Below are 23,911 nucleotides of genomic sequence, written 5' to 3'. Positions count from 1 at the left end.
AAAACACATTATTAAATGAATTCAAGTTTGGTTAGTTCCCTGAAAGCAAAGCTCTTGGGAATAGGCTTAAAACTGTGATGACAATAAGGCCAGCTGCAGATCTAAACCAAAGTACCATGACTGAAGAAGAAGCTTAACTGTAGGCAATTAAGAGTTTTAATGAAATTTCAAAATAAGGCCCATAGCCTGGTTATATATATATTTCTAAATGATTCATTTAATATCCATGATGGCTGTGTTACAGTCTCTGAAACCATCTGCAAAAGAGTATTTGTTTAAAATATTATATAACAAGGCTCCATTAATAAAGTCCTCAGGCTTATTCTGTGTCTTGAAGTCTATTCTCCTGGCCAAAAAAAAAAAAAAATTTAGACATGGGTGAGAATAGGACAGAAAATTTTTGTTTATTTCCCCCTACTTTTCTCCTAGCTATCTAAACAGGCTGTACATTTTTTCCCCTTTGTTTCAAATCTAGAGAAAAAATAAAATAGACCAAAGATAATATTCCTGGCACTCAAATAATTCACTGATACTATTATCTGGCTGGTAAAAGATCTTTCCCTGACTCCTCTCAGCTCTCAGAGCCAGGGAGCCACTTCATGCAGCCTTCTCAGCAGAAAAGAAGCTGCACCTCACCAATCCTTTAGGAAATTAAAGCACAGAGAGTTGCACCTTCTGTGCAAAAAATACAAACCTTTGCATAAAAAGATCATTTTCCTTGGACACATTCTAAGAATTACTAAAGGATATGAACATTTTAAAGACTCTTGATCTATGTTTGCAAATTACTTCCAGATTTTACACAAGAAATGTATGAGCCATTCCATTTTTAATATCACCTTAATTCTAGTATTAGAGTTTAATTTCAACTAACAAGCAGCTTCTTCTAAAAGTAAAAACGTTTCTAAGAGAAGGTTTTTAATTCATATTTTCATAGAAAATATGATTGTCCTACATCTAATAGTGACATGAAATACAACATACTGAAGGGAAAATTAATATGATATAAAGGGAAGGAAAGACTTCTCAGAGAGAGAGAGAGAAATCTAAACAGAAGGAATAACTGTACGCAAGGCAAAGACTTCATAATATGCCTTGAGCTGACTTTGCAAAGGAATCCTCATTCACTCAAAAACATTAATTGAGCATGTCGATTTCATGATCACAGAGATGCACATAGCATGGCCCTGCCCTAGAGCTTATGGGCTTTATTCTTCCTCCTCTCTGAATCTCATGGCACCTGGCTCAGAGTGGCGAAAAACTACAGTACCCCCTCATCTCTCCAGAACTAAGATATCCACCCTACAACATGGGCAGTCATCTTAGAATCAAGATGTAAGCAACAATGACCTATGATTGGCCAAAAAATAAAAGATACAGAAGCTTTTGTGATGTTCTCACAGCAGAGCCCTTGGTGTCACTTGGCTCTCACTTACTCTTAGTTTACCCACAATTCCATTGAGTTCATTGACCCATTTGCAAAGAGCGCAATAGGTTGGAGGCATCACTTTAGAAGAGAGAAGAATTTGGAATAGAAGTGAATTGAGGCTGTTGACAGCCTTGACCAAAGAAAGTAACTGGAAAAACTGAAATATCCAAAAAATCAAAAGAGAATGTTCTTGGGGCATATGCTCAGATTAAGAAAGTCAGAAAGTATGTAATGTATTTTAGAAAGATTTCCACATTATACATTTAAAAGTCAGTAACTATTCTGGAACTCTTGGTAACAGGGTATTCAGTGTATCTCAGAAGGCTTTATGGAATCACAATGTAAGTACTTCCACCTCCCCTCACCAAATACTATGATAATAAGCCCTACTTCATTTTGTGTAGAGCTTCTAAGAACTTTCTTCATTATCCCTTAAAAGATTCTGTAAAAATGACAGCAATGTAAAAGTCAGCAAATATTTTTAGGATACTGAAATTCAGTGGAGGAATTGTATAAAAGCTATCTATTTTCTGTAAGGGCCTAAGGAAAACATAGGATTCTTTTCTGTTTATTCTAAGACCACTATATAGACTTTGTACCTCTGTGCCCATCACTACTGTCTAAACCTCTCTTCTGTTCTCTTGCTATAGCATTCCAGATTTACCCTATGTTTTAGTTTCTCACTGCTGCTTTAACAAATTACTACAAGGTTAGTACCTTAAAACAGCACAAATTTTTCACCTTACAATTCTAGAGGTCAGAATCTTAAATGGGTTTCACTGGGCTAGAAGTGAAGCATCGGCAGGACTGCATTCCTTGGAAGCGGTTCTAGGGAAGAATCTGTTCTGTTTCTTTTTCCAGCTCCCAGAAACCACCTATATTCCTTGACGCATGGCCCCTCCCTCCATCTTCAAAGCCAGCAGCAAAGCATCTTCCAACCTCTTTCTGACTCTGATCCTCCTGTTTTCCTTTTATAAGGGATCCTTGTGATTAAATGCCTTGGGCCCACCTTGGTAGTCCAGGATAATATCCCATCTCAAGATCCTTAATTTATTCACATCTGTAAAGTTCCCTTTGCCATATCAGGTGACATAGTCACAGATTCTGGGGATTATGACATGGACATTTTTTTGGCAGGTCATTATTCTGCCTACCACACTCTGTGAGAAAAATATTATTCTTGTTATCCCACTCTGCATATGGCAAAATGGAGCCCAGGAGAGGATAAATGATGTGTCAGGCCTGAGCCTTTCAGCTCCAATGCCCAGCACGGTACATTTTGATGCTGACATTAGAACAGTGTTATTTGCACTCAACCAAAAGGAGGGAAAGAGAGAAAACTATCCTAAGTCTATTTGCTAGATGTCTGAAAACAGCTTGTAGAAGCAGTACTGTGTAGCTGCTTCGTGTATTCATCCAGAAACCCCAGGCAGAAATACGACTTTTAACACTTTCAAAGAGTCACGTTAGAGTTTTATTCTAAAGAATAATGTTCCTGCTTGAAGAAAGGGATGTGGGAATGGCTTAACACACACACACACACACACACACACACACACACACACACACACACACACACACACACACACACACACACACACACACACACACACACACACACACACACACACACCTGCCCAGGCTGATATTTCTGCTTTAAGAAGGAGGTATGGGAATGGCTGTCATTCCTTAATACACACACACACACCTGCCCAGGCTGAGGTTCTCCCCAGTGTGGACATTTTTCAGCTAGCAGTGACCAGTCACTGCCTGGGAAGGAAAAGGATGTCAGAGCTGTATCTCTGAGGTCCTGGAAGGACTCTACCAAGTGAGATCTGGAACTGGGAGCCCTGCTCAGGTTGAAACCAAAAAGCTACTTATTCACAGAAGCTCTCAACCCTCCAGATCTCGACTGTGAGGCCAAGTGGGAAGAATAATCAGTGATCATGAGAGAATCAGGCTGTAGATAAGGCTGTAAATTCCAGCACTGCCCACACACAGGAGCTCAGAGCACGTAGAAAATGTGCTCTCAAGCATCCTCTTTCTTGAACATCCACAGGAGCCACCTGCCCAACACTTTCCAGGATTGTTTTATCTAATGACAACTAAGGGTTGGGATTCTTGAAATGATATCTTAGAAATTGCTTTCTAAAAGGGGGACATAGAAGAGGTTATTCATAAAGATTAAAATGCTCTTTTCTCCCCTGTTAGACTCTTAGCATCACCATTCCCTTTCAAGTGTGATAGCGCCTTCTCCCACACATCATAGGAAATAACCCAGAGAATAGTCAGTGATGCAGGCAGAATGTAGGCCCAGCATGACCCCAGATGCCTTTGTTCACAATCTCTTTGCAGATATTTTATAGTAATCGGGGGCCGGGTTAGGTACTGTACTCTTAAACCTTGCTGCGCTAAGACATCTCCCATCCCACAGAAGAAGATGTAACCTTGTGGGAGAAAAAGAACTTCACCTGCTCTTAGCCCACCCATCCCATGTGGCCAGAATCCGAAAGGGTGGGGTGATGTGTTTGCCTTTCAGTCTGTATCCACCACAGTCCCCAGAACTACTCTATATATAGATAAGAAAGATTCATCCTCAATATAATGCAGGGTTTGGAGAATGATAATTAGATCATCTACACAAAGTTGGGTCACCCCTGAGACCGCCAATACATGCCCCATGGCCTTTAGCATCAACCTTACATTTTATACATTTCCAAGGCACAAAAGAGAGCGATGACCTTACCACCCCCAAAATTGTATCCACCAGGAATTGATCTGCCTGTGCCCTTATCCAGTCACATCACAGCTGGTAGTGTGACTTAAGTGAATTCCTTAATTTTTCTGGACTTCAGGGTTTTGTTTTTGTTTGGGGGGACAGGGGGTTGTTTTGTCTCTAACACTTTAAACTTAGAACAGATGATCTCTAAATTCTTTATAATTAATAAACCCTGATTTTCTTCAAAATTACTGCTGAAAGCTGTTACTTCAGCAAATGCTATGAACACGTGTAGCCACCTCCTGTATCCTCCAGGGGTGTAGTGGTTCTTAGAGGCTGCCTGTGATACTGAAAATTCAACACTAATAGGTATAGTTAATAAAGGATCAAATAAAGAACAGTACATGGTCCACTGGAGATATTTCCTGTCTGCCTGTGCTTTACTCTTTCTGATTCTGAGCATCAGCCCACCACCTCCCCCCAAACTGTGTTTACGTAGAAGAATATACATTTCCAGGACAAATTCTTCAAGGTAGGTAAATCATACCTGAACAAATTCAGGTAGATTTTACAAAATCCAAAGTGAGAGGCATAATGATAGCTTTCAAAGCCCAGAGAAAAAAGAGATTTTGTTCCTTTTAATTTTGACAACATGTATGACATTCCGGGGAATTTCCTGATTTTTCATAGGACTAAATTGGATCCAAACCCTATTTTTGCTTCTGGGGAATGAACTTGGTATCTGACCCTCTGGGGAGCAGTTTAGTCCTTCGGAATCTTTTGCATCCAATCTTTTGTATTAATAGTTTCCTTATAAATAATGCCCTAATGTTCTAAATCGGAATGGAGGACTTCGTGACAGAGTGTGCAACTGTCCCAAGGTGGAAAGAGAGTGTTTCATTTCTTCTTTTAAAAGAAGCTTTTCAAAACAGATTTGTTTCTCACTTCTCAACTGCAATTAATGCCACACTTAAGAAAGATTAAAATACCACCTTTCATTGTAAATTATGTACCAGTGGGACATAATTGTGACTTGGGGTGCTTATTAGATCATTTAAGGAAACTTCGCCTTCTTCATTCATTTCTTGGTCTCTTTAAAGTCCTCCCAACAAAAGCAAATTATTTTACAGCTTGTTTATAATTGAACTGGAACTCATCTTTAATGCTGCTTGTGCAACTCATAGTGACATGTTTTGCCTTATTTTGCTCTGAAATACAACCATTTTGTTGAACTAGTGTCCAAAGGCTGCTTAAGTTATGAAGCTTTTCATACCAGACAGGAGGATAACCAAGAATTCTATAAGAGCATAAAGGAAGCTGGGTTAATGTACATTGTCATAAGGAGCCCCTATAAATTTGCTTTTCCTCTTTGAATTCCAAAATTAACACCTCAAAGACTACACATTTCCAAAGAGTCTACAACATCCATAGAAATCCCTAGTGCACTGTACATGTTGAAATCAGCCAAGAAATTCTGTCTTCAGAAGTATAAGAATCAAAAGCATAAGACAGATTTTCTCTAAATGTTTCCCATTCCCAGCTACTCAGTTCTAATACAGTGTCTGCTAATGAAAAAATAAATATTCAGTAAGTCAAAAAGAGGTACACCACTTAAATATCCTTTTTTTTGCCTCAAACCCAAAAGTCAGTAAATAATAAGTTTGGTCCCCAGTCAATCTTTGCTTTGATAATTCTTGATTGTTTTGTTCAAGCAGAGGCCCCAACTCCAGAATCAGCCAGTTCCAGGTGGAAAGGGAAAGCAGTCCAGGCAAAGACCAGAGGAGAACGATGGTCATTGACCAAGTTGAGAGAAAGTGTGTCCTGACACATTCCCATTATAAACACAGTCCCTCTCCCAGAGTTACTGATATGCCCAAAATTGCTACACCAGTATTCAGCTGGCGTTCTGTTTTCCTTTGCTCTTTTGGGCTAAACTGCTTTTGCTTACCAAAGCTCTTCAGCAGACAGGATCACTACATGTGATGAAACATAAGAAATTTTAAATGTTTAAGGAGCTATTTGTCTTTCTCTAGTGACCAATGTGTTAAAAATTAATAATAATTATCCTGAATATTAGCTATGACCTAAAACATAGCTTTATATCATGTATTCTGAAAAAAACACTAACCCAATTCCTCTTTGTCATGACTAATAGAATATTAATGATTGAAAAGCCTTCTCCAGATCTCAGTAGTTGTGCTTTGAGGGAAGGTAAGGAAGTGGGTTTACATCCTTTCTGCATCCCAGGGTATAAAACAGAATACACACCATAGCTGTGTGTATGCTCATTGTGAGTTGTGTGATTTGGCTAAACGTGGATGTAGCATTACTGTTCCCAATATTGTCTTACTGTCTTTGGTTCATGTCTTTGAACATGTCCAGAGGGGCATGATGAGGAGAGTAAAGATTTGAGATCCATACCTTAGAAGAAAGATTGGAAATCAATTCTGTTTAGCCCAGAAAAGTGATTATTTTTAAAGGGAACTGTGACTGCTCTTGAATATGGCCTCAGATAGTAATGCTACACTTGAGAAGTAGGGCTCCCAAAGTGTTATATCCAGAACAGTGTAAGCAATAACTACAACAGGAGGGGGCTGCCCAGAGGCCATGAGATCCTTAACCTCGGGGATTTCAAGGGGAAGCTCCTGTGCCAAGAGAGAATGGCACAAAGGATCTTGCTGGGATCAAGTGCTCTCTCTCTCGTGCCTCATTTGGACAGTTTTCATGAAGCAGTAGGACAGTTTTTAAAAAACTTCTTAGAGAAAATGGGGTAGGAGTACAAGGTAAGAGCCCAGCTGGTAGGGTATGGGAGACCACAGGTAAGAAAAACTCAGAACAGAGATGGAATGATTGGGTAACACGGATATTAAGTAAGCTTGCCTGAATAGGGAACATGGCTCAAGACTGAGAGGACTCAAGGAAAATTGGGTCATCAATAATGGTTCACATAAAAGGATAGAAAAACTAACAATTTTAGTGTTCAGTTACTAACCCCACGAATAACCATAGCTGCCCTCAGCCCCCATCCTGCAGAGTGGTCCCATCACCAACTCTAGGTGCTTCTTCCTGGTGCTGAGAATAGAAAAGGTGAGTATGATGGGGTTGAATTTGCTCCCTGAGTCTGGATATAGTACACATCTCTTCACTGGTTTTCAGATGATTACTCGGGGGTTCAGTATACTCCAGAATTCATTTTATTATAGATGTCCTTTTCCTTAATTATTGGAGCAACAAGTATTTTAAATATAATGAATTAATTGTTATCACCTGGTGAAAAATACATTTCTAAGAAAATTCTTGTTAAAGATATTTTACTGAGATAAATACAGTTGTAAATTCTCCCCCTAAAAGATGCCCATAGTAGTTTGTGGTGTTGTGCAATTGTCTTTCAACTTTTTCTGTTAAACTAAAAGACTAATTCTCCTTTGAGATAATTATAGCATAAATTATTTCTTAACAAGAGATGGTCACACATGCCAATTTACTCCAACCATATAAAGTTTCGGTAGAAGAAAATTAGAATGTATTATTGGGAACACAATGCCTCAACTCCATAAATAGCAGTTCCTTTTCTCTGAAAACCTTGTTTGTATTTTTCTTATTAAAAAAAAAGAAAAGAAAAAAAATCTCCCCCAAGCTAAAAAAATAGCCTGAAAAGCTAATTTTAATGTTATAAGTTCAAAAATGAAAATGAGGCTGGGTTGGCAGTATTAAACTGAAACCTACCAGTGCCCTGCTCTGAGCTCCTCAAATAGAATCCCTTTCTGCACACATATGCTACATTGAGCATGCATGGAATAACATTTTGATAGAATTAAGGATGTGTTCAATACAGAGGAACATGCTAATAGACTCAAACCAGAAAAATATTCCCAGGAACACTTTAGCCACCAAAACAAAATTATTGTTTCAATGAGAAGAAATTTCCTTGGTGGTTTTGGAACTAGAATACTACCATCGTGCTATCTGTATTTCCTGAATTGTTACTATCAAATTGAGTTCTAAGAAGTCCCCAATTGGTAAAATATGTGTCTCTGCCCAGATCATTCTACAGACTACAACCACCTATTGTTTAACAAACGAGAAAGGAATGATTTCAGTAATTTAGAAGTGAGAAACTACCTCTAAATTACTTTAAATTCTAAAACTAGATGAAGCAATTGATATGTCCTTACTATGGTATAGCCATCTTCATTCCAGACCTGACTGTCTGAAAATAAAGACATTTTTGCCAATAAAGACCAATGTACCTCACCACTGCCCGTGGTCGTTTATTCTTAGAGAACCAAAGATATTCAAGGGCACCCCTAAGGGCTGATCTTAATTCAGAAACAAAGGTAAGGCTCCTTCCCTGGTCACTTGTTCAGCCCACTGTCCTTCTCTGATTTAAAGAGCAAGTCTTGAGTATGCTGGTATAGAAAAACCATCTTGTCCATTAAGAAACATAAATATATATATTAAGAGAGAGAAGGGAACATATGGAACAGCACAGAGTTAGTAAAAACCGTCACCTCCTAAATAGAAACCTTTTCAGAGACCATTGTTGTACAGATAGTAATACCCAACAGATGTGAAGAGGGTAAAGTATTGGCCTCTTGGCCATCAATGGGTAAATTTAAGGTTTCTAAGTTCAACTCTAAAGATATTTAATTAAAAGGAAACTTCCAATACTTTCTGTACCCATAAAAATCAAGGGAAAATGAAGACAATCATTTGTGATGTTTGAAGTATCCTTTGGTTTGAGTTCTGTCCTGCCGAGAATTCCCTAAACCACATTGGCCTCTATGGGGTGGATGAGGCTTTGTGAAAATGCATTCGTAAGGCAGGTCTTGGGGAAGCGTGCACAGCAGGTGGCAGATTTCTGATCTCTAGTTTGCATTGATCTTACATTTAGACACAGACTCAGAAGAACAGACAGTCCCTTTTCCAGTGCCTTCGGAAAGATTGCCGCTTCGTAGAATGAGTCCTTTCTCCTCCACCCTTAATCTACAACCCAGCTTCCCCGGGAGAGCCTACTTTGATTTCCGATCCTCACCCCACCAGCTGAGCTTGCATTCCTCTTTACAGTCTCTCAATGCACTGGGTGAGCTGAGCTCGTCTGACCTTTCCTCTTGATCTCTGTGCCTTGAAGGCATCTCGGAAATACCTGTTTTGTTCTTGCTGTTCATGTGTGTTCAGAGGGCAGTGAGCTAGTCTCTATGTCCGTGGCCTGCTTCCGGTATGAGGAGCATTTGGATGATGGGAGATTTGTGGCATTCTTGTTTGTGTGGTGTGAGGATTAACATCGAGCTGTGGTCAGTGTATATAATGGCGTTGAAAAGTGATGAGTGAAGTTGTTGTTTTTGCACAAGCTGGTACCACCACCGTGGGAACCCTGCTATGTCATCACATGCCATGGCATAGCACACACCGGTGCTGGCTGAGGGGAGGCTGTGGCCTTAGTTTGGAGGTTTGCAAACCTGCTGTATCCAGGAAACCAGCTGTGTCTGGGAGACTGGATCAGTGCATCCAGCCTAGAGTGGTCTGATTAAACATAGACTCAAGAGATCTTTACTGAAAAAAGTAAAAACTTGCCAACAGCAGAATGCATCATGCAAAGCAGGCAAACCAGAGAGCAGAAAGTGAAAGTATTTTCTGCAAAAGCCTTGCTCACTGGTCAGTCCTACTCAAGGCTGATTTTTTCCTAAGCAAAGGGGAGGAACAATCACCAGCTAAATCAGAAAGCCTTAACTAGCCTAAGGCTCAAAGATGGGAGTCACTGAGAAGTCAGGACTCCCGAAGTTTCCCACAGCTGATAAGGTTGTGACAGGGTTTCAGGTTTCAAGTTGGACTAGTGATACTATTCCATGAACTCTGTCTAGAAAATAGAATCTTAAAATATCTGACTCAGAGCTATGTGATCTCTTTAGGACTATATTGTAATCAGGGCTACACATGATGCACATTTCACATTTCCAGAGGCTTCTTTTGTTTGTTATTTTATTCTGTTTGCTCATCCCACATCCTGGAATGAAGAAGGCCACAGCATGACAGTGCAAAAAGGATGCAGGGACTTCAAGCTCTCTTTAAAATGATTGTTTTTCTTTGTGCTTTTATGTTTCTTCTTGTTTCTCTGTGCACTGTTGGCTTTTAAACATGCTTTGTTATGGAACTCTTTTCACTTGCATCTAATGTACTGAAATATTGTTATAGTCTTTGTAATGTATATTGTCTCAAGAATAAAATGAAATGTGGATTTGGGGATATTTGATGGCTGTATTTGACACCATTGTTGTATCGTTGAACCTTAAATGTACGATGGTGTATTTAAAGTAGTGTAAAAAGATTTCAGAAAACTTGTTTTGAAAAAGATTTGCACAAGGCATGATTCATTTAAAAAATTTAAAAGCCCTATTCACATTCTGCAGATTTATTTCCAAAGCTGGATGAGATAAGGTTTTAAAACTCCATATGTTCCATACTCACTAAGTTCTTACCTGTGAGTAGGAATTGAGATGATAATTGATAGAAACTAAACATAATTTATCAGCCATTTTTGCATATGAATTCATCTCAGAGAAAAATAAAGTAACCAAAAGTAAGGTCATAATCTTTACATTTTGTTTTTAATTCAATCATTAGTCCCTTCTAAGGTGTTTTCTTAACTCTTAAAATTCTTTTAATTCGGTGTATTATCCTTCATTTAGCACATAAAGGCCTTACTGAGTTGAAAAAAAATTAAATGATCCTATCTAGGAGATATACTAGTGCTCATCAAAAACACATTTCAGTCACTGACACCTTAAATTGCAGTTCACACGCCTTTGAACATTTTAAGACTAGAATGCTTCATCCACCCTGATGAAGCTTCTCATGGAAGAGGTAAGAGTATCCAAATATTAAGGAAGGGGGAGGTGGGTGCAAGAGTTCCACAGGGGATTCTAATGTATCTCCATTAGGTGGAGGTCACTCCACCCTCATCAGCCACCATGCCGGCTCCCCTCCCTTAGGTGAAAAGGATGATGTAGTAAAATAATCTAAGAAAGAGAGGAGGTCATTTTTGTTTTTACTACATTTCATGTCATTATTAATAATTACCAGATGTCTTTACTAACATATGGATTTCATCACATATTTAATTCTATAATTATCATTTGACTTGGCCCCAAGTCACAATAAAGGCGTTTTGGCACAACCTGAGTTAGAAGAACATGGAATAGTGATGTAGAATGGAACTTCAAGATTCAGTGATTTCTCCACTTCAGTTGGATGAATTTTTCTCATTTTCTTCTGAATATGAAAGCTTTAATGGAAAAGGTTAAACTTAGAAGACAAAATTTAAGCTCTACAGTTTAGAAACAATTGGAGGAGACTTTATTAAATTAAAAAAAAAAAATCTACTATTCATTTTGAAAGAGCAGAGAAGCAGTTTTTACCCCAGCAAGTAAACTAACATAAAAAGGGCTTTGGTTTTTCATGAATCAGGCCTCTGGTGACTATTCAACTGGTGCTTTTTACCTGTATACAAATAATCTTTATTGACTTGGTTGTTGTTTCATAGCTTTGATGTGTAGTATCTCTTTATAGGATGCAATTTTGAGACACAATCTGCATCTTACTCTCAATTAGGCAAGTATACCTATTGTAATTGTTATCTTTTACTTATGTGCTTCATATGCTCCATTCCCTTCACAAAATAAATGGTAGCAGCTTATTCTATGTCAATAAAATTGTTGAATTGTCATTTAAATCCTATTATAGCAATTTCTCTCATACTTAGAAAAAATTTAAAAGATGCCTGTATTTTTAAATTTTGTACCTCAAAGAAGATTACTTTCCCCCCAGATTTCTTGTACAACAATGCAAGCACTCATTATAAGCAGGAAACTTGTGGGCAAAAGGTACTAATCAGACCAATGGCTGTAGTGTATGCAGTTTTAAACTTAGCCCTTTTTTGGTGTTAGTCTATGACAAGAGACATGTATTCTTATCAGTGTCAATTTTGCCTCCTATTTCTCTCTCCCATGCCTTTCACTTGGAATGACAACAGTTGACATTAAAAAGTTGTTGGCAGGTATGGAATAACCTTATTCTGTTACCAATAACAAAGACCAAAATGCATGTGAGGTGGTTCACAGGTTTGATAAATCAGCAATTCCGTCTATCCGGAGGAGGTTCTTGGTAGGTGGCATTTAGAACCCGGGCACAGCACTGTATACAAAGACATAATTCCATCTGCACCTAATCGCCAATACTTTTTACATGTTTTAGGAATAACATGCACACTGTATTTGTAATGAGGGAAGCAACCGGTCTTACATCCAAGTCTCAATCACTCGTGAGAATTAGTTTCTGTTGCTGATAGCTCCAAAGCTTCTGAGTTTTCACTAACACTGAGGAAATTTTCAGAACAACTAAATTGAGCACTTCTGTGGAAGGAGTATTTCCGTATTTCACTGAGTGTGTTTTATCCCTCCTCCATCTAGGACTCTAGTTACTAGCCTTCCCGTCTCAGGGTTACACAGGCATCTTAGTGCATCCCTCTTCCCTTATGTCTCTGGTGTACTGTTCTGCCAGTCACTGGGTGAAGGGACTTGATGCCACTTCACTCCCGGATCACCTGGTTGGGAGTGCAGTCTGAGCCAGGTAACCCCTGCTGAATCGGTTGTGTGTCGTCCATCTGTTTCTGGGTGCAGAGAGCCCCAGGTCCCAGGACATGCCCCCTGTCTGCTCACTCATGGCCCCTTCTGGCCCTGGACACTTCCTTCCCGCATGGAAGCATGAAAATGGGACAAGACACTCCTCTCCCACCCAGGAGTAAATTACGGTGTGAGCTCATTGGGTCCGTCTTAGTAACCAACCACCCTCCCCTCTGTTGTTCTCAGTGGCCTGGTTTGCTTTTGACCCTGGCTCGGCACACGCTGACATCATCTTCTCCAATGACAACCTGACTGTGACCTGCAGTAGCTACGATGACCGTGTGGTGCTGGGGAAGACCGGTTTCTCCAAGGGCGTCCATTACTGGGAGCTGACAGTGGATCGCTACGACAACCACCCAGACCCTGCCTTCGGCGTGGCTCGCATTGACGTGATGAAGGATGTGATGTTAGGAAAGGACGACAAAGCTTGGGCAATGTATGTGGACAATAACCGGAGCTGGTTCATGCACAACAACTCGCACACCAACAGGTACCCTGCAGCCCCGCGCAAACAAGCCTTCTTCATGTTGGCGTCTGGTCCAGAATGACAAGTTCAGAGACCTATTAAATAGACAACATGAAGGAAGTCGGGCAGGCCATCTTTATTAAGTAGACCTTCTACTGCTCTTAGCCAAATCCATCCTGGTGTTTTGCTTTTTGCATAATGACAGGGACATGAGCACTTTCTTAGACCCCTCATTGCTGTATTCCACTTAGGGCTGCAAACTAAGAATCCTCATGAATATCCATTATAGAAAAACATTCCAGTATTCTAAAACACAGTCTTAAAACTTACCAGAAAAGCACTTGTGTACAAGATACTCAGTTTTTCTGAACATCAGTTTCCAAATCCACCAATTAGGAAAATCATATTTTTCCATGCATAAATGTTCCCATGATTAAATGAGACATGCAAAAATGCCTCCCATCAGAGGCATCTGAAAACAGAAGCCACTGTTCTTCTTATCATTATTATCAGTACCGCTCTTCAGTGGTATTGAGCACTTTAATTTAAACTAAACCTTATGGGTTTATTTAAATTTATGATATATTTAAATTTATGATATATTTAAATTTTATGGATGCCAGTTTGGATAGTTTTATAGTTGAAGAACCCTCTTATTATTATATGGATTCAGAGTACCCCGTTTGCTGGGGAAAGAGAACACAGGAATTGTTTTAGGTTTTCCTTTACCACCAAAATCTAGGCAATTATAATTTAACTAATACTATAATATTTTCTCTAGACTTCCTTTTTCATTTGGTTTGTGTTTTCTTCCTCAAATGTATTTTTCACAAATTTCCTAGTTAGAGAAGTGTCTTTTAGGAACCTGGTCCACCTTAGTCTCAAATACATCCCAGGTTACATTCTTATTGGTGTCTGGAATGGGGGTGTGGGGGACTACAGCTATATTCAGTCAGAGGAAAGTGAGTCGGGCAGTGGTAGGCAGTGGGCTCCACTGTCTCAGCTTTTTCTGTGTGCTCATCACTGCCTCTCTTCTAGCCAGTAGGCCTCCTAGGGCCGCACTTCCTCTTCCCTTGGATAGTTTCTCTTCATCTGCATTCAGTCGTGCTTCGTTCACTGTCCCTTTAATTGAACACATGTTGCTGGCCAAAATCGTGGCCTTCTCTGCCCACCAAAGCCGGATGAAAGATACGGAGACGGAGTTTGGAGGAAGTAGAAAAGTGGCTTCAAATTCTCATCCAGTGGAAAGGGGAACACCGTAGGCTCATGCCTAACCCACCATAGGGAGTCTAGGGGCTTCTATAAGAAGAGGAACAAAGGTGTTAGGATCTTGATTTCTTCCTCTTGCATTGTTTCAAAGACAGACATACTGGCTAGTGTCAGTAACCCAGTAACTGAGTCTAGCAGTTCCATGGCTCTGTGGCCTTCTTTCTGTTGTGTAACTACAACAGGAAGGGTGTTATAAGGGTAAACACCAGATAGGGGATGTTATCTAGCATAGAGTCAAAGGAAAATAGGTGTGAAGTGTAGCTCCTGCAGAGTTAGGGGGCAAAAGAAGCAAACTTAGTTACAGATCTACAGAGTTAGGAGCCATTAAAGTGAAAAAAAACTAGGACTGTTCAGGCTGCTCACTGTTCTCTTTATCTTCCTGGTTCTCAGGAACAGGAAAGAAAAAGAATCACTCCTCATTTTTACCCTTTCCACTGCAACACACACATGCCATTCCAGCCTGGTCTCAAATCCTACTATGTGTAGATAAGCTGTTACCTTCAGGGATTCACATTTGAGGGACCCTCTGTCGCCAGACCCCTGATGCCATCATCCATGTACCCCACTTACTTTTCCCTTTCAGTTTCTTTATTTTGGAATGAAGGGGTAATAATGCAACTGCCATACTATGCAGAGAAACAGTTTCTTAAAGCCGAACACGTCTCCTTGCATGTAAACTGCATGTCACCAGGGCCATCGCTGCTGAAACTGAGAAATTCCCAAGACACAATTGATATCCCTGTGTTTTTAACGACTGTGCACAGTCTGTGTTCTGCATCCCAAGGGGAAAAGAAAAACACTCTCACATGTCTGTGAGGCCAAAGTTCAGTACTACTAGATCTCAGTGAGGAGGAAAAGGACAAATCTGATTGTCCAGGCTTAATGGCTTTTATGAATCCATCAGTTAAAGCACAATTTGTTTCCAATGACAATCACTCCAGCTCCTACAGTATAATTATTTCACCTTACAGAGAGGAGATTCCTCTCTCCTTCAATGTTGCCATTTTATGGAGACCCTCCAGCTTTTCAATTCAATTTCAGTATGCCCCAAATTACCATCTTTCTGGAATGAGTTTTCTGGCTAACGGCTAGCATGAGGCCCCAAATCCAATTTTTCATGCATGTGTTCTAGGTTCAGCTTAAGTGCCTCTTTACTTTGACTTTCAAATTAAATCATTTGGATTGAAAAATGCTTAATTCACAACTTGAGACACAGCTCTAGGCAAAGTTCTGATAGCCTAAAGGCTACTTTTTGTTCCTGGCCTTTGATGCTTGTGTCTCCATGTGGAGACTGTGTGTGAAGGGGTTCACTCTTAGCATCAGCAAAGCAGCGCAGTGAACCTGTGCATTCTCAACAGGGGCGTGAGAATTGGTTCAGGGAGCAAGCAGATCTTACTTTTTTATATACATGGGCTGCCCAGGTGGTGTGAGTGGTAAAGAATCCACCTGCCAATGCAGGAGACTTTTTTTATATAAAGCAAGAGACGTAAGAGACATGGGTTTGATCCTTAGGTGGGAAGATCCCCTGAAGAAGGGTGTGGCAACCAACTCCATTCTTCTTGCCTGGAAAATCCCAGAATCCCATGGACAGGAGCCTGAAGGGCTGTGATCCATAGGGTCACAAAGAGTCAGACACGACTGAAGCGACTGAGCCCAGCACAACACAGCTATACATACAGCACAAAAGTAGATAAACAGTGTATCTGTGGCATTAAACTGTATGTGAGGAGGGGTCACTAAGAGGAAAAATTTGTTAAAAGGCTCAGGGGGGAGGAGCGGGGCTAAGATGGCAGAGGAATAGGACGGGGAGACCACTCTCTCCTCCACAAATTTATCGAAAGAACATTTGAACGCTGAGCAAACTTCACAAAACTACTTCTGAACGCTGGCAGGGGACGTCAGGCATCCACAAAGACAGCGCATTATCTTCGAAAGGAGGTAGGAGAAATTATAAAAGATAAAAAGAGAGATAAAAGGCTCTGGGGGTAGGGAATGATAATTTTAAACAGGTTAAGAAATACTGGTTTAACCATACAAACAGGGAGCTTCTAGAAGAAGGATGGGCAAGTGAAACCCCGTGTTTTCTTTTTCCACAGAACTGAGGGAGGGATCACAAAGGGGGCCACGATTGGGGTCCTCCTCGACTTCAATAGAAAAACCTTGACGTTTTTTATCAACGACGAACAGCAAGGTCCCGTCGCGTTTGAGAACGTGGAGGGCCTGTTCTTCCCGGCAGTCAGCCTGAACAGGAATGTGCAGGTGAGCGGCTGCTCCATTTGTGAGGCTGCCCGCGGGGCAGTGAGCTTAGTCCCCGACCTTGGAGGGCCCAGACCAAGATGCGGAGGAGAGAGGGGTAAGGGGTGAGACAGACGTGACAAGGGAGATAATTCCAGACCAGCATAAGCCCCTTCATTATATTTAGACACAGTTTGGTGAACAGCAGCGGGGGAAACTGGGATTCTCCGGTGGCAGGCTAATGACTGTCCTCCTGAGCCCTAGATTCCTCTCTAGTGTAAAGGAAACTCTTGAACCCACTGGCCTGAAAGTAAATGAAATGACTGACGCAAAGCCCCCAGGAGTGCCTGAGAAGTGAAAGTGTGAGCCTGAAGTGCTAGCAGGATGCTTAGAAATCTGGGGCGTCTCCACTGCAGTCTTATCACTTCTGTTAGGGAGAAACATAGTCCCTGCCTGCAAGTTAGTAATGATTTTTTGTAAATAAAAACAACAGGGTTTTCTTATTTGTTCATTCAGTAAATATCTACTGAGTACCTTTGATATGTCAGGCACTATTGAAGTATTGTTAGTATTGTTGTTTATCAGTGAAAACACAAAAATGAAAATCTTGCCCTCTTAGAGCTTGCATTCTAGTTAGAAGAGACACAGTAAATAATAAGCACAGATGCTGTGTTAATTATATAGTATATTAGAAGGCAGTATTGGAAAAGATCCTGATGCTGGGAATGATTGAGGGCAAGAGGAGAAGGGGGTGACAGAGGATGAGATGGTTGGATGGCATCACTGACTCAATGGACATGAGTTTGAGCAAACTCAGGGAGTTAGTGAAGGACAGGGAAGCCTGGCGTGCTGCAGTTCATGGGGTCGCAAAGAGGCAGACACAACTTAGTATTAAACAACAGCAACAACAAGGCAATATGCAGTGGAGAGAAGACAAGGAAAGGGTAGGAGACCAAGAGTGCCAGGGTAGGGAGGGCAGTGGCAGTCTTAAGCAGGGTGGTCAGCACAGGTGGGCCTCATTGCAATCACAGGTGAGCTGAGCCCTGAAGGAAGTGAGGGAGTGAGCTGGGTAAGGCTTTTCAGGTAGAGGGAACAGCCAGGGCAAAGTTTCTAAGATGTGAAGGGCTTCACACAGGCAAAGAGGGGCTAGGAAACCACAGCTGGAGCAGATGGAGGGCGGTGGGAGGACAGATCAGGGCATGCAAGAGGGGGTGCCCTACCAGCAACTGCTGAGATGGGAGCGCTCACTTCCGTCTTGAGCTGGAATTCGACATTGGCTGTGAACTTCACTCAGCAAATGGCTGCCAAAAGATAGATAGGGCTTAAGCATCAACACAGTGCTCGTGATTTTTGTTGTATACAGAACTACCATCTTGGGAGCTATTTTTAAAAACCATTGTTATAATACCATTCACCATTGCATCAAAAAGAATAAAATACTTAGGAATATATCTACCTAAAGAAACAAAAGACTTATATATAGAAAACTATAAAACACTGATGAAAGAAATCAAAGAGGACACAAACAGATGGAGAAATATACCGTGTTCATGGATTGGAAGAATTAATATAGTGAAAATGAGTATTCTACCCAAAGCAATCTACAGATTCAATGCAATCCCTATCAAGCTACCAATGGTATTTTTCACAGAACTAGAACAAATCATCTCACAATTTGTATGGAAATATAAGAAACCTCGAATAGCCAAAGCAATCTTGAGGAAGAAGAATGGAACTGGAGGAATCAACCTGCCTGACTTCAGACTCTACTACAAAGCCACAGTCATCAAGACAGTATGGTACTGGCACAAAGATAGAAATATAGATCAATGGAACAAAATAGAAAGCCCAGAGATAAACCCACGCACTTATGGACACCTTATCTTCGACAAAGGAGGCAAGAATATACAATGGAGAAAAGACAACCTCTTTAACAAGTGGTGCTGGGAAAACTGGTCAACCACTTGTAAAAGAATGAAACTAGAACACTTCCTAACACCGTACACAAAAATAAACTCAAAATGGATTAAAGATCTAAACGTAAGACCAGAAACAATAAAACTCCTAGAGGAAAACATAGGCAAAACACTCTCCGACATAAATCACAGCAGGATCCTCCATGACCCACCTCCCAGAATATTGGAAATAAAAGCAAAAATAAACAAATGGGACCTAATTAAAATTAAAAGCTTTTGCACAATAAAGGAAACTATAAACAAGGTGAAAAGACAGCCTTCAGAATGGGAGAAAATAATAGCAAATGAAGCAACAGACAAACAATTAATCTCAAAAATATACAAGCAACTTCTGCAGCTGAATTCCCGAAAAATAAATGACCCAATCAAAAAATGGGCCAAAGAACTAAACAGACATTTCTCCAAAGAAGACATACAGATGGCTAACAAACACATGAAAAGATGCTCAACATCACTCATTATTAGAGAAATGCAAATCAAAACCACAATGAGGTATCATTTCACACCAGTCAGAATGGCTGCTATCCAAAAGTCTACAAGCAATAAATGCTGGAGAGGGTGTGGAGAAAAGGGAACCCTCTTACACTGTTGGTGGGAATGCAAACTAGTACAGCCACTATGGAGAACAGTGTGGAGATTCCTTAAAAAACTGGGAATAGAACTGCCATATGACCCAGCAATCCCACTGCTGGGCATATACACCGAGGAAACCAGAATTGAAAGAGACGCGTGTACCCCAATGTTCATCGCAGCACTGTTTACAATAGCCAGGACATGGAAGCAACCTAGATGTCCATCAGCAGATGAATGGATAAGGAAGCTGTGGTACATATACACAATGGAATATTACTCAGCCATTAAAAAAAATACATTTGAACCGGTTCTACTGAGATGGATGAAACTGGAGCCCATTATACAGAGTGAAGTAAGCCAGAAAGAAAAACAACAATACAGTATACTAATGCATATATATGGAATCTGAAAGATGGTAACGATAACCCTATATGCGGGACAGAATGAGAGACACAGATGCATGGAACAATTTTATGGACTCTGAGGGAGAAGGTGAGGGTGGGTCGTTCTGGGAGAATGGCATTGAGACATGTGTATTGTCATATGTGAAACAGAGCACCATTCCATGTTCGATGCATGTGACAAGGGCTCGGGGCCGGGGCAGTGGGATGATCCAGAGGGATGGGAGGGGGAGGGAGGTGGGTGGGGGGTTCGGGAAGGGGAACACATGTAAACCCATGGCTGATTCTTGTCAATGTATGGCAAAAACTATTACAATATTGTAAAGTAAAAAAAAAAAAAAAAAAAAAAAAAAAAAAAAAAACAAACATTCGTGGGAAAAAAAAAAAAAAAAAAAAATAAAAATAAAAACCATTGTTATTTATCAGTATGTACAGTAGAAGTGATTGCAACCCAGTGACCTCTGCCCTTCTCTCTTGCTGCAACTTGACGGGTTTTTCTGGAAGGCTGAAATCTAATCCATTAAGAGGTTGGCTCTACATTGGACCAAAGAAAGCCATAGATTTCCCTAGAAGTGTCTTTTGGAAAACACTCATTCGAAGTTTTCCGCTTTTTTAGCTGTTTCCCTTGCAAAGACTATTGTACTCAGTGCTCTTTAGAGGTTTCTGGGATGTTCTGAGTATCTTCAGAGAAAGACTCTTAGGCTGGGGAAGACAGGGACAAGGTGGAGAGAGATGACAGCACTGCATGAAATGGTTCTAGCCTGATTGGTGCAGCCATCCACTGAGGTCTGAGGTTAGACAGAAATCAGTGAAATAGTTTAAGTGTCCATGTCTCCTCATTCTTGGCAATCATCTAGGCCATCCCAAAGTGAAAGGCTTATTTATCCTAATTGAAATAACTAGGGGACAAATAATAGGGGAAGGGTTGTCTGCTCAACTGTTCTCTCTCCATGGTATGGCAGTGACCATTGCAATGTGGCCAACAGGCTTTGCTACCTATAAATCAATGCCTCTGTCTTCAGTCGTAAGGAACACAATCTCCCCAGAAGTCTTTGAAGAGGCAGGTGGGTTTGAATCATATTATCAAGTGTCTCCAGGGTCAGGGAGCCCAGCATGGCCAGGTTCTTAGCACAGGCTGAATTCTACTGGAGTTCTCTGATATCTACTAGAATAGATGTTACAGAAAAGTGAACAGATCCCTTTCTGAGTTAGGAGCAAGCCCACTGTGCCCTGGGGAGGGGGTGCAGTTGGGGGGGGTGCTCCTAAAGTGCCTCCAGGACTCACAATCTCTTCCCCTAGGTCACACTTCACACGGGGCTCCAAGTCCCTGACTTCTACTCCAGCAGAGCATCAATAGCCTAAGAATGTGTCGTGGAGGCGCCAGCTGCCTGTTCTTACCTCCCGCCTGAGAGTGACCGCAAGGAGCTCAGCCAGACCTGGAGGGAGAGAGAGGAAGAGAAACGCTGGTCCTCATACCCACAACGCCCCCACACACACCCTTCCCTCCAGCCTCTCAACTGCTGTAAAGCTTGCTTTCTCTTCCATAGTCAGCAATTCTAACCAACAGAGGACCTAGACAGCCCACCATGTCACTTTGTTTCCAAACCCAGATTTTGCTTTTATTTACACTAATTTTTATGTAGGTGAGTTATCTTTTGTTTTTCTTCTGATTGTGTCATTGGTGACTTATGAACTGGCACTGCCAAGAAAAAATTCTCCTAATAACTTTTTTCTTAAGCTCTCTGTCAAAGAGGTAGGTAGTAGGGAAGAGGTAGGGAAGAATGAGCTGAACTTGGACCTTGCCATTTAGAATGTTCTTGAGTGTTCTTGCCCTGTGACCTCTCATGCAGTGTTACCTCTGCATAGCTAGTCTTTTCAGCAATGAAAAGTTTTACTATCCATTGAAGCACAAAAATGATAGCTACGCAACTGCATAGAGGTTCACAGCAGTATAGGCTCAAAGGTCATCTGAGTCATTAGAACAGGTCAGAAACCCTGCTCACTGATTGAAACTGGAAAGTCTCTAAACATAGGCAGGCCAGGGGACTTCATGATTTGGTTCATTTACTTATCACAAGTTTTTAATTGAGAACCTATTATAGACCAGACACTGTTCTAGATGCTGGAGACACAATAGAGAATACACAGGTGTGGTCTCTGCCCTCCTGGAGCTTATATTGTCCTAGGAGAACAAACCAAAAATAAAATTATTGAAAACTGTTACTAGAACTAGAAAGGAAATAAAAAGAGCCAAAGATGCTCATTGGCAAGATCTTTCAGATCCCCTAGAATGATGCTAAAAATCTATACAGTCTGGCCATAGCACCAGAAACATACCAACTCAATGCCTTTCCAACTGTGCTATTTTAATTATGGTACCTGCTGCCATTCATCACAAAGCCCTTCTTTAGTTGAAATGATGTCAGCATTCTTATTTGTTAATGCTGCAGTGATACTAAGCCTTAAAAACTTAATGTGAAAAAAAAAAATAAAGTAACAACCAGAAGGAGGAGCTCTCATCCTCTGTAATGGGGGATCTTAAGCTGCAGCTCAAAGCATTCCATTCTCAGGATTAATGCTCTTGTCTCCGTTTAGACTCACTTTCTGTGCCTGTCACAGGTGAACTGTTCATCCACTCAGCTGCCATTCACAATCCACCTTTCTGGACTAGTTCAAATAATGTTTGGAAGGAAAATCAAATTGTAGGTCACTGCTCTGCTCTCAACAGAGATAATAGCAAAATAGCAGAATAATAAACTTATTACTTCTATGTAGAGATAGACCTATATAAGCTTCCTTTCAGATTCTTTCGTTTGACATGAAGTTTTAGAAAATGTTGGACCTTGAAAGAAGTTCTGGTTAGTTGTCTAAATATTTGCCAGGGAGTCAAGAAATTCACCATGAAAAAAAGAAACAAGTAACGAAAGAAAAGCAGTAGGATGGGAAAGCTAGCAGATTAAAGTTTGGGCAAAAAGTAATATATGTAAATAGCTAATAGTTTACTTTTGTGCTTTATTTAGATTATTTCTATCTGCTGTGGTGTTTTTCTAATTAGGTGTACCTAATTTATTGAATGGGTGCTATCCTGTTTGTGTCCACTTTGGTTTTTCTTGGCTACAGAACCACTCTGTTGCAGGCCAACACTAATTTGATATTTGATTTACTCTCCAATGAGACTTGATGGCTGGGCCGCTGTAGACTCATAGTTACTCTTATTCTTTATTAAATTCATCCTGCTAATTAGATTTCTAGTAACTGGTAACACGTAGTTTACACAGAATTGCAATTATAGATGCATATAGCTCCTGTACTAGAAAAAAAATGGATATTTCTGGTGTACCAATAAATGATTTTTATGAGAGAACATTTTATGTCTCTTTAGAATATCGTAGTTTTTTTGCCTATTTAGGATGACAGTTCGCCTTTGTCAGAGCAATATTTCTTCAGCAAAGTGTCATTGGGAGGTCCCCCAGGACTGGGGAAAGCACATGTACTTCATCCCGTCTCCTCAGGAGCCTGACATTGTCTCCCGGTGGTACTGACCTCCTCAGTCCTAACTTCATATAAAATATTAATAGTTGATGCCATTAAGGGTATGCCTCCAAACACTGGGGACTTACTTTAACAAACTTGCTCCTAGAAGAGCTGCAAACTTGTCCTGCAAGATAGAGAGTCATTGACTTTTTCTAACTGGGTTCCTTCACCATTTCTTAGAGTGGCTAAGCAATACGATTGTTTTTAAATAATTACAGCATTGTTCATCTCCCTTGTCTATTAGCCTTTTAAAATGAACTGCCTTGGGTTTATATTAAAAGAAAAACATCATCTAAAAACATATTGAAAGCATGGCTTAAATCCATTTCACCTGCCTTCACTAATCTAGATTGTTGTTCTAAGACTTGCAAATCTTCCAAGCAATAAGCAGCCTAAACTGCAAGATGTTTGTGGCAGTTGTTTTCCAGGAACTTGGCATCAGCTGTGTCGAGTTGGAACTGAGCTTATTAAGACTGGATGGGACCACTGACCGGCCCCTCAACTGGGCATGTGCAGGCAGGTGTCCCCTTGGTGACCTTTTGACAACAGAGGGCTGTAATTAGTTACACCTGGGCAGAATGACCGTTATCACACCTTTTTGCAATCACCTTTCCCCACGGCTCCCACGTGC

General features: G+C 40.6%; 1 protein-coding gene across 19 annotated transcripts in view; it reads left to right on the top strand.

Moving 5' to 3' along the window:
* TRIM9 (tripartite motif containing 9) overlaps positions 1–23,112 on the top strand; it is a 114,893-nt gene extending 91,781 nt beyond the window's left edge. For 5 of the 19 annotated variants that reach the window (XM_081507278.1, XM_081507268.1, XM_081507275.1 and 2 more), the window contains 3 exons: positions 13,013–13,316; positions 16,658–16,820; positions 21,046–23,112. In XM_081507278.1, the coding sequence (XP_081363404.1) occupies positions 13,013–13,316; positions 16,658–16,820; positions 21,046–21,108 (530 nt within the window). In that variant the 3' untranslated portion in view covers positions 21,109–23,112. Of the gene's footprint in view, positions 1–9,042; positions 9,232–11,714; positions 11,757–12,177; positions 12,202–13,012; positions 13,317–16,657; positions 16,821–21,045 lie in introns of all 19 variants that reach the window. The other 14 variants (XM_081507272.1, XM_081507260.1, XM_081507257.1 and 11 more) reach the window with 9 other exon arrangements.
* Positions 23,113–23,911: the final 799 nt, after the last annotated feature.

Source organism: Giraffa tippelskirchi, chromosome 7, assembly GCF_054371585.1.
Source record: "Giraffa tippelskirchi isolate mGirTip1 chromosome 7, T2T-mGirTip1v1.2.pri, whole genome shotgun sequence".
NCBI lineage: Eukaryota > Metazoa > Chordata > Mammalia > Artiodactyla > Giraffidae > Giraffa > Giraffa tippelskirchi.
This window is presented reverse-complemented; position numbering and strand designations above follow the sequence as displayed.